The sequence below is a fragment of the Halichoeres trimaculatus genome, unplaced genomic scaffold, assembly GCF_033239565.1.
Source record: "Halichoeres trimaculatus isolate MK-OKI-2021-1 unplaced genomic scaffold, fHalTri1.1 fHalTri1_scaffold_12, whole genome shotgun sequence".
NCBI classification, from domain to species: domain Eukaryota; kingdom Metazoa; phylum Chordata; class Actinopteri; order Labriformes; family Labridae; genus Halichoeres; species Halichoeres trimaculatus.
In genome coordinates, this window is record NW_027437190.1 from 12544978 (window position 1) to 12556458 (window position 11481).

Here is an 11481-nt window from a genome sequence, read left to right on the forward strand (position 1 = left end):
TCTCAGTCTCGGATCTTGAGGGCAACACTTAACACCACATTTATATAGATGCATGAAGCAGATAAGGGAATTGTTTTTATACAGTTTATTTAAACACTCATTGATTTACTCTTCATATTTTGCAGTCACCTATACATTTATAGCAAACACTTTCTAATACTGGGCGAGGTTTGGATTATCCATGTCAAAAGAAAGTTAAAGAGGTAAGGGCACGGGGTATTAAATTTTGCTACAGCAAGACTTTATTTAAACTGCCCAGGCATTAACAATGAAGCTCCTTTCAGTGATCCAAGAAGTTTCTAAAATGACTTTAGTAATTACTGAGGGGGCTGTCTCGCTGTTAAGTAGTGCAATAATGCCCTCTGCTGCCCAAAGTGGTCATTTTACTGAACAAAAATTACTTTTTGGCTGTGGTTCTTCTCGCCAAAGCTTGTTTTGCATTTTGCTTGTTGGTGAAAAAAAAATAAAAAACTTGCAAAAACGTCATGAATGTCTCTTGACATGTTGGTTTGCAGATTTAAATTGTCTTTTGTTATTGGTCTAGTTTATTTAAGACACAAGATTTCTTAACCAAGTTTGCTGTATCAATTTTTGTGCATCTTTTTGTTCCTTTTTGTTGCTATGAAGTCAGCATTGTCCATCGATCCAAAGCACTTTCCACTGCGCCATTAAACACACCACAAACTGCAGAGTCCAGGTTTATCAGCCACCCCCCTCAGGCGAATGTGTTACCTACAGTAACTTTTAGTCCCCTTCACTTGTTGTGAATGCAGTTTTACAGAGCATGGTTCTTTCCCACGCTGTCTCCCTGCAGAGGAGCAGGGATCTTGGTCATCATGATCACATCTCTAGTTATGGCATTGGGTGTCCCTCCTGAGGCCTTGGAGCTGTGCTGCATGCTGATGATGTCACCACTGGTCTGCTCCGGCTCTGCTCGCCGGAAAATATTCCTCATAGTGGCCTGAGGGAGAAGAGGCCAGTAAATTATTCAGTGAACCAATGAGTAAATGAGGGAATGACTGAGTGAGTGATGGATAGACAGATTGTGGCTGAAGGGAGGGATAAATATAACATATTGGACAGAAAGACTTACCTGAAAATTATTTGTAACGAAGCAGTATACAATAGGATCCATACAGCTATTCAAACTGCTCAGAGTGACGGTCAGATGGTAGACTATCACATGATGAGGCAAATCAGGATAAAAGTACACAACCACCTACAACACAAACAGAAGACTGCCATGAGATGAAACTCAATGTTTGCCTTTCTGGCAATCTGAGCTAAATATACTTATTACATGTAATAATAATAACACAGCTGTTACCGTCATACCGTCGTGTTGATGGCAAAGTGTCTCACTCACCTGTCTGATGTGAAATGGTGTGAAGCAGACAGTAAAGATGATCAGCACTGTGGTTAACAGCTGGACAGCCCTCCTTCTCCTGTCTCTGCAGAAAGACAGTTTGAGTCACCACAGGGACAGAACTAGGGGAAACCAGGGACAGTCGTAACATTTTCGACATTTCTGTCTGTTACTTTGATCTCTTTTAACCCAGTAACTTCAAACTGCTGTACAAACTAGCAGCTCCAAGTGTCTGCTATTAAATGGCCAGGAAATGTCTGTGCAACACAAACAGAAACTGTATGGCTTGATCTCAAATACAGGGAGTGAAATGTTACATTGACCCCATAGTCCAGGTCAACTGTAACATACATTGGGGTGAAATGTAGCACATTGAAAAAAGGGCTATGGTAGTGTGTAAAACGCTGGCTTACTGTTTACACTGCAATGGTGCTGGCAGCGTTTCAGAAAAATCCCACTTTGGAGACCGTTTTCAAAAGTTTGCGTTTTAGGTCAGCTAAAACGCCGTTTCCATGTAAATATAAGGTTAAAATGCAACAAAACTTTTGCGTAAAGCAAAACTGTACATTTTTTTCAAAATTTGAACTAGGGTCAGGGGGTCACCATGATGTTACTACTGTAATTTTCATAGAAGAGGAGGTCCACGAATGAATTATGTTCTTATGGGAGAGGCTCACTTGAAAAAAAAAAGCCCCTGAAAGACACTGAGGTTTACTTATATACTATTTATTGCTGTGAATTACCTCTCAATCAAAGTTATGCTCTTTCATAATTTATTTACTTTTACTTAAGAGTGGTTTTAAGATGCTATGGGCAGAGAGCATGACCCACCTGACAGGAAATGCTATTGCCTTGAAAATCCTGATGGAGCTTAGCTAACCACTATGTTCTCCATTCTTTAGACTACTATTTACACTCCTCACCCCGACCTGTGATAATTTTTGTTAGTGCAAAGCATATGAAATGTTTTTTCTCAGTCCGATCAATTAGCGCAGCAAAAAAACACAAGTTATTTATCATTTTGTGCAACAACAAACCTGTTTACCCACAAGCTCAGTGCCGTTCTGTTGTGAGAATACCTCCAACATGGTTGAGCTTGATTGATTACGTTACGTGAAAACACTCTAAAGTGAATAGGGAGTGGTTTTGGACTCAGCCAAGATCGGAAAGGATTAAACAATGGAGAATGACAGCTAAAAGTGTCCAATGGCATGCCACTAGATGCTGATGGTGGGCAGCACATGCATTAGTTTAGCAGCATGAGGTGTGATCAACACGATGCCACTTGGATAGCAATATTTTAGTCTCAGTGATGTCATCCATTTGTTTCTGATATTATTTTTTGAAACCCATCATTGGCTCTAAAAATGCCCAACTCAACCTAGCTTTGTTCAGATTTGGGCTAAACTAAGAGGCAGGCCTTCAGCCACTTTTTGATCAAAGCACAAATGTTTGGGATGTTAAACTTCCAGGCTTGTTGTTGCCATCCCAAATGAATATATTTTACCTGCTTTGCTGCATCAGACGAGGGTCAGCTAGTGCCCACATGATCCGCATTGTGAACACCACAATGATGATAAGTGGTAAGAAGAACTCAAAAATGGTGAGGAGGAGGAGCTTAGAGAGGCAGCAGCCCGGGTGTTGGAAAGCTGTGGAGAGAAAGGAGTATGTGACCACGATGGCAAAGAGCCAGACAGACACACACACACATTTGGCCACACTGGAGTTCCTCCACCGACGAGAGGCTTCAACCTGGAAAGACAAAAGAAAGCATGCAGGATTCAGTCACCTTTGATTTAAGCAGTGACTGGATAACTGGCAAGTTGTGAAGGGACAGGTGAGGCAGAAAAACCCACCTGCACGATGGCAAGGTATCGGTCGACACATATGCAGGTGAGAAACAAGATGCTGCAGTACATGTTGACAAAGTAGCTGAAGATGTGCAGATAGGAGCAGGTGAGGCAGGCTCCTCCGCTGTAGTAGATCAGGATACGAGTCGGCAGCGAGAGATTCACCAAGAGATCTGTCACCGCTAAGTTGATGGTGTAGATCACTGAGGTTGTTTTCTGCCTTGTACGGCAACAAAAAACATAAAGTGCGACTGTGTTGAGCACCATGCCAACCTGAAGGAAAGGATAAAAGAAGAGCTTACTTACTCCATTTGAGTTTTCAAAGTCATATGAAAAAAAGTAACAATATCTGTGAAAGTGCCTACCAAGAATATGAGGGAGTTTATGACCATCAGCGCGATCCAAAGGCCGTAAAAGTCGTTGTAGAGGCCCTCGTCTAAATGAGCCAATCTGAGAAGATATGCCTCCATGCCACTTCTGTTACTGGGGCTGGCTATTACAGGCATGATGGGAAATGAGGTATTGATAGGAAGCCCGGGTTCTGTGGTGTTGAAGTTCATCATAATGGTTATGATGATGATGATGGTGATGATGATGAGTTGGTCCAGAAACTGTCAGAAAAATACACATCAAATTTAATGTTGTAACCACTATATAATGTGGTGCAAAGTACGTATATTATTGGATGTTGCCACATAGTTATTTCCCAGCATGCAACAGACAACACACATTCTCAGCCACGACCCTATAGACGTCAATACAAAGTAAATACGAAGATTTAGCTAGGTGTATAGAGGTCATTTATTCAAACCACTGAATGGTATATAGAAGCGAGTGCGTGGAATCATTTTGGTTTTCATGGAAGGAGCTCTATACATGTAGTCAGAATGCACACTGTTTTCCAACATTGCCACACTCGACTGAAGAAATGCAGCAATGCTAGCAATCTGAGGGTCTACATTTCCATCTTCCATCAGCAGGAGGCAGCGCTGGTGATGGACGACCACCTGAAGCCTGTCATTCCACCAATTCTATGTATTCCTCAAAAGATGGCAAAACTTTTACTGGGCTTGAAGCAAGTCAGGAAAATCACAACATCAATATCTTATTTCATTACCAAAGATATGCAGCCATACAGTGTAGTAGAAAACTTTCGCTGCTTGGTCCACAGCATGGAACCAAGGTATGTGATACCATCCTGGAGCTTTTTCACAAACAAGCCGGCTCCAAGTCTTTACGAGGAGACTAAGTTCTTAGTGCTAGAGTCCCTCAAGTCTGCAGGATAGCAATAACTTGTGATGCCTGGGCATCCAGAGCCACCATCTCGTATGTGACTGTGGCAGCTCATGTTAACAGTAATTCACGCTAACTTAATTTGTGCTTCAGACAAGAGCTATGGATGATAGCCAAACAGGTGAGAATATGCGCAAGTTTCTCAAAGCTGTGGAGGACGAGTGGGGGTTGGAGACACACGACCTGGTACTCGACAATGCTTCAAATATGAACCTGGCTGCAGAGCGTGGCCACTTTCTACATGCCCGGTGTTATATTTATACCCTAAACCTTGCCTGCCAGTGAGCGCTGAAGCTGCCCACTGTGGCCCAACTCTTGGGTCGAGTCAGCCAGATCACTGCCTTCTTTCACCACAGCACCACTTCCAATCGTGTGTTGGAATAAAAGCAGTCTCTACTCAGTGAGCAAAAGGCTTAACATTGACATTAATTAAAAAAAAATATTTGACTGTCGTCAAAATGAATGTACTTTAACTATAGAACACAAATCAAGATGTTTTTGACTTCTAATTTACCATTGGGCTATTGAAGAATATTATACCTAATGTAGGCTGTTGGTAAATGGCTTTTTCTTTTTTTTTTCTTTTTTTCTTTTTTTTTTTTTTTCCATTTTACCAGAACAGCCTAAACTCAAACAGAAGACAGATGCTCCAACGAGGTGGAACGGTGGCTTTGACATGGTTGGTTGTGTTCCTTGAAAAGCGGCCAGCCGTCTGTGCTGTACTCTCTCCTGAAGCAAGCATGGGATTTAAGATTTTTTTCAGACCTAATTTTAACATCGTAATTGGTTGATTTATTATCAGCATGCTTTTTTCACATGAGTGTATCATGTCTCCACTTGCAGTTTTTTATTTTTAAGGGAACATTGACTCATTAATCCGCTTTGATTTTCTCCCTCTTCGTCCACTAGATGGCAGTCATTAACCAGTCCTGTCCAGTGTGCAGTGTGTGAATTAGGTCCTCTGAATAATGACTGGCAGTCAGTGTTCAATGAACTCATGACACTTTGCAGTTTGATTGTGAAAACATTCAAAACACAATTATGAATACAGCTCTGTGGAGATGTCCACTCAGAGTGGGTAACGTGAGTTTGCTTGTTTATTTTCTGACCTGATGACCAGTTACCCAACAGTGAATGACATCATTGCTCTGTAAGGTGTTTGATGACAGAATGCCAGAGATGAACGTGTGATACAAACTTAAAAAGAGGGGCCATGCAATTTAATGTTTAAATAATCCTTTAGAAGTTAAAAAAAGGAAGCATGTCCACTCTCTGTTCTGTCCCCAACCTCAGTTGGCATGTTGCTGTTGGCTTTACTGATAAAGCTTCTTTAAACCAATATCTGCTCAATTTAGAGTGTTTATTTACGATTAAGATGCATTTATACCACATATAAACCACAAGGGGCAGGGTTATATTTAGTTCAAGCTGTTCTATGAGGGATTTGAAGTATGCAGAGATCAGCGCTTTCTCAGATAGAAATTTGTAAAACACATCTGTGACCTCTGTGGCTGGGTAAATCTATCCTGATAGAGCTTGTTTGTGTTTCTTGATCTCGTAGAAAGAAAGTGGATTCTTGTTGAAAATGGGATAAACAGGGATAATTTTCATTTACTGGAACTTTTCTCAGCACGTGTGGGTGACAGAATGAGAATCCGAGCCCTGACAGATAGAGATATAATCAAAAACACTGTAGTAGATGGCACTGTAACAAAGCACATCTAAACATCTGAAAGGTGAAATATTTAGTGTTATGGTCATTTTCATAGTGCACATTAAAGGCAAGTAAAAATTTGTGCAGTTTGGCGACATAAAGAATGAAATCTACAACCTTTTCTACATAGTGTGTTCATCTAAGAGGAGCACAATATGGTTGGAGTTTCATCGCTGTGTGAGTGTATACAGACAGCAGAGGGCAGTCATTGACCATGACAGACCACATACTGTACATCTCAATGGATTATAATGTATCATAATGCTGTGCTGCTTTCTCTCAGAGGTGTTTCCTTGTCGGTTAACACAGCCCATTAAGTAGCCAATGGCCTTGTTAGGACAGAGCCTTAAAGGTCCATGAAGGACACCCGTTATTATGACAGCATCAAAGTGAAGTGTGTGAGGGGAGAGAAAGAACCGACAGAGTTAGAAAAGCACTGCTTTTTAGTTTCACCCCTTAGAACTAGATGACTCCTGAGTTTGCTTTGTTTCTTGGCTTTTCATATGAAAAAGTAAAAAGCACATCTAAGAGTCTTTCTTATGAAGTCAATATGAAGGATTCAGTTAAATTCAAAAGAAGTATTCAATTCCAAATAACTTGAGACCAAAGTCATATTTTATGGCACAATTTGGAGCTTGTGAACCCTAAATTGACTTGAGACTTGCCTGCTTCTGTCTCCTTCCATGACAAATGTAATTTAATCACCCATGTTAACCTCACACCAGAAGAGTCTGAGATATCCAGCATATTGTGTTGAATGGTCTCGTCGCTCATAACTAATCTCCCACCGTAAAATAATCATCCACTAATGATGAAAGGCAAAAGAGAATAACATGCTCAGCTGAGGGTGAGGCATGAATAATGTAATTTATCTTTAACAAGAGCCACCCAGCTCCAGCACATTAGGACCACTGAAGACAATAAATGGGTGTTTTCACAGTAACATCCCTCTGATATTATCCAGTTTACTGAAGCTAGTTCATCTTCATCATTAAATGTGGGCCAGCATCAGAGGTGTTGTCTCAAGTAAATTGTGTGTTAAATCAGTTATCAGCCCAGCAGCCCAGATAAGGACACATAATGGATATGGAGTGGCTGGATATGGAGTCTCATAGTAAAACATATTTACAGAGCGAGCATTGCAACTACAATCTAACTCAAGGCTTTGATTCAACCACTTTTAATAGCTGTTCAAAAAATAACATTTAATGATTCCACATAGCTGTTCATCAATACAGCCATATTACTGTATCACTCTCTTAAACAACAAAAAAGTGGTCTTAAAAGAAGATCTTTGTTTGATTCCAGAAAAATGCATGTTTACCAAAGAGCCACATCTTTATGAGAAGGTGATAGTGCCCATGGGAAAAGAAGTCTTCACCCTGGAACACAACTGTTTTTGTTTTTGTTTTTCTGGAGGGTCCACCAGAATCAACAAAATATAAATGTTCACTACCTTTAAGAACATATGCAATTTTATTTTTATTATTATTTCTAAATACATATTGCCACAACAAAAGGGAGATTTTAAACTCCCAAATTGGCATGATGATCATTTTAAGAGTATCTTTTTTTTTTTTTTTTAACTGTACTATGTCATTTTTAGGCAGTAACCTTTATTTGTAGTTATTTACAGTCAAGTTCCTGTACCAAAGCTAAGTTTAGTTTTAGGGACAAAAGAACCAAAACCGTTAAACTCAGCAGGCTTTGGAAAATGATTCATTTTACCAACAGAAAAAAATCTACTTTATAGTCAAAAATCTACTAGGAGAAAGTTCTTTTTTTTTTTTTTTTTTTTGCAGGATGTTAGCATGCGACCAAGCTTACTTAAGGGGCTATGAGAAGTAGGCCAAAGCCAAAGTAAGGTTTATCAGTACAGTTACGTAGCACTACGGTTTGAAACTTGACATCAACCAAACGTAGTTGCCAGACATATGTAGCGATATTGTCAGCCTGGTGCTCTGACGTATCTGAAGGCTAATGTGACAACAAGTTAACACTGTCAGTTTGTTTGTAGTTTAGTAGTCGTCTATATTTTAGATAACATAAGCTCACTCTTCATTTTACTGATAGATTCTCAAGTTTGAATAGACCACTGCTGCATGTAAGTTTGAACTGACATTAAAACAAACAGCTTAGCCCCAGTTATAGCCTTTAGCTTGGGCTGTATCACTCTCCTGTTTGGCTTTCTTTTGCTCTTCTGTCCTTTTCCTGTCTGACAGTACGGCTCTTGTGTCCACCATCACTACAAAGTTAAGCACAGAAATTGTTTTCAGCAGAGATAGACACAGATATCTGGGTTTTATCTCTTCTTACTACTAAACTTTGTCAGCTGGCATGGTGTTGTCATAGAGACCGAGACATGCTGTATATCAATCCAGTTCTGGTCAGCTTCCGACCTGGAAGCTAAGAAATAACAATTTAAAATAAACTGTAACCTGTAATATTGGTGCTGATAATCTCATTTTAAAGTGTGGATTACAATCAGGCATATATCTAGAAGAGAGACTTTTTCAAGATCACTTTAAAACTCCTCACAGCCCCTTTAAAGTGTATTAGCATGTAGCACAAAACCTCTTGTACAGCTGCTAGCATAGTTGTTGAAGGCTTAAATCCCACTGCTGTGTCAAATTAAGATAAAATAGACATTTAAACCTACATTAAAGGTTGAGTCTGCAGGATTTTCCTAAAACATAAAATGTCAACTTCAACAGAAATAATCTTGCTCAATCATCTCTAATGGGCCTCTTTACATGTGTCACTGTCTGTGTCTGCCTCAAACCCCCTCCTCAGCCTGTATGTTGAGGTTTCGGGACATTTTGGGCAGAGAGTAAGCACAGTTACATCAGCCCATCACAGCCGCTGGTGCACAAATTGGCCTGTTGACTAGTGAGCGGAAATAGCTATCCTGAGTGGTGATAGTGGATGTGGATGGATCAAGAAAAACAACCAAAGTTAAATGAAATGCCAAACAGATAGAGCTTTTCCCCAAACACAGTGAAGCTTGGCCCGACTTTCACTTGCTTCAGAGAACTTGGAGAGCAGCTCTGGGCAAAGAGGGGTGTGAGATGACTTTATGCTGAGCAGGTATGTGTCAGATAACCCAGTGATTAGCTTGTGCTACCTTGCCAAGTCAGGTGCACGGTTCTGGAGTCTCTCCCTTGTATACACGGTGCTGCAGGTGGTTGCTAGGTTAGCGAATGTGTCCACGTAGTCACATTTGGAGGCTGTGGGTGTGTGCTACCACTGGCACTGACCCAAGGAGGAAGAGCCCAGTTTGAATGTTGTGTTTACTAACAAGTAACAAATGATCCTACAGACCCTACCTTTAAGTTAACATTCATTCGTAAATAGGTGTCATCTCGTGTCAGTGTGGTAATTTGCGAGGTATTTGATGAGCTGCTGGTTTGGTTTGTGAATAGCCAGCAAAATGAGTGAAACACTAAGAAAAAGATGAAAAAAAGAAAGCAATGCTAACTGTTCAGTTTTGGTATCATTAAATACTCCATGAAACTAACTTTATTATCAAACTTCTGATGTAACATGTTCTTTCTAAATGAATACAATGGTATGGGTAATTTTTGAACTGCCAAACTATCAAAGGTACCAACTGAAAAAGAGGTATGATGCTAGAAAAAAAAAGCACAATGTTGGCTCAGATCTGAGTCTACACAGATAAAAAGGATATAATTTAATGCATTACTGTTGCTTTCCAATTGTTGCTCTTCCTCTTCCAACATCAAAGGCTGTGCTGATGTAATGGCTGTAAAGTGATACTGAGAGAAGAGCAGAGGGCCCAGAGGCCGATCACAAATAACACTGTGCAAATAAATTCCAGCAGCGTGGGAGCCCAGTTTGGGTGGTACAGTGCATGTGTGTGTGTGTTGTGTGAGTCAATGTGTTTGTGCATGCCTAAGATTGTGTGAAAGAGACAGGATAGGATATTAGACTACTGATCTCACGCTGGCCTGCACCAAATTAAAGCTTCAAAGAATAAAAGCCTTGCATGGCAAAAAAAAAAAAAGAAAAAAAAGTATGTCGCCACTGCAATTTGTTTCTTTTTGATTGCTGAACATGTATTTTAAGTTAAGATTAACAGTGTCCTGTCATGCACTAATAAACATACTGATGATAACCTAATTCGGGACGATTTAATTTTAAACTCCTGCTAGAAGTTTTTTTTTAGCAAGTTTGAAACTGACTGAAATGATATTGGCGTCTCTGAGCCGCCACAGTTACACAAATTTAGAGCTTTAATTTGCCAATTTTGACCCCCTTCTACTTTCAGACTGTGAAATTATGATTCTTCTACACAATTTTGACACTTTTAAGTATTTTTTTTAGTGATTGCAGTCACTAAAAAACAGAACCTGAATAAAAAACACTGGATCAAGACAGTCTATCTGCTACAGAAGCAAAAGAAAAAAGAGGTAAACATTTTACTTACTGAAGACAGGTTAGATTAGTGTCTGATGAAGTTGGCTTGTCTTCATGTCAATACAACGCCTAAGATCCTTGGTCAGTGTCCAACAGGTTATGCTGAATCCCCTCTGAGCTGCTTTGATTTCAATTGCCTGCACACTTATGTTTCATCACTGAAAATCCACCTGCGTCAGTTGCTTTTCTGCCCAGAGTGCTCCAGTGTTTCAGCCAAAATTTCCCGTCTTGTATCAGAGCTTCAGTCGTGTGTCTCTTTTAAGATTCTCCAGATTAGCTGTACTTATCAAAACACTTTTTTAGCTCTGAGAAATCAGGAGGCATCTCTGTCATTTCTGTCACTTACTCTTGCACAACTGAAGTAAGTAAAGGTTATTGGTTTCTTCACAGATTTCTCCATAATCCGCAGAACTTTTTACTCCCTCCTCTTGTTGTTCATCTTACTCCTTTCAAAATGTTTCTTCTCATCCTTTCCTTTTTCCTCTCTCGTGGCATCACTTTTGCTCATCTTCTTTTCTCCCTTTTCTCCTCTCTCTCTCTGTCTCTCTAAATCTTCTCCCAGTTTGGCCTTCACACAGGAAGTCTTAGTGTGTGTTTACATTCTGCTGGGACACGCACATGCTTGCCCATGGAGGCCACTTTATGAACACACACATGCACGCACACACACACACACTGACAAACATACCAGTTCAACTGTATGCACCCATCCTCAGATGTCCTCAGAAACATAGCATCCCAGGCTCAACTGATTAATTGATTTATTACATTTCTTAGTTGAATTACTGCAAAGGACAGTGATCTAACTGAATAGTTTAATA

The 11481-nt window shown here is 40.1% G+C and overlaps 1 protein-coding gene across 1 annotated transcript; it reads right to left on the minus strand.

Moving 5' to 3' along the window:
- Window positions 1–719: 719 nt before the first annotated feature.
- On the minus strand, window positions 720–11057 carry gpr20 (G protein-coupled receptor 20). The gene is made up of 7 exons (XM_074684187.1): window positions 10671–11057; window positions 3582–3827; window positions 3223–3489; window positions 2874–3118; window positions 1367–1451; window positions 1094–1219; window positions 720–961 (listed from the first exon to the last, which is right to left on the minus strand). Exons 2-7 carry the CDS (start codon window positions 3777–3779, stop codon window positions 776–778), a joined length of 1107 nt encoding a protein of 368 aa, XP_074540288.1. The 5' UTR covers window positions 3780–3827; window positions 10671–11057; the 3' UTR covers window positions 720–775.
- Between the last annotated feature and the right edge of the window lie 424 nt (window positions 11058–11481).

Coding starts and splice junctions, on each gene's coding strand:
- gpr20 (XM_074684187.1), bottom strand. CDS start 3,779: ATGATGAACTTCAACACCACAGAACCCGGGCTTCCTATCAATACCTCA. Junction 3,490..3,581: donor TAAACTCCCTCATATTCTTG/GTAGGCACTTTC, acceptor CCTTTCCTTCAG/GTTGGCATGGTGCTCAACAC. Junction 1,452..2,873: donor CGTCTGATGCAGCAAAGCAG/GTAAAATATATT, acceptor GTCTTTCTGCAG/AGACAGGAGAAGGAGGGCTG.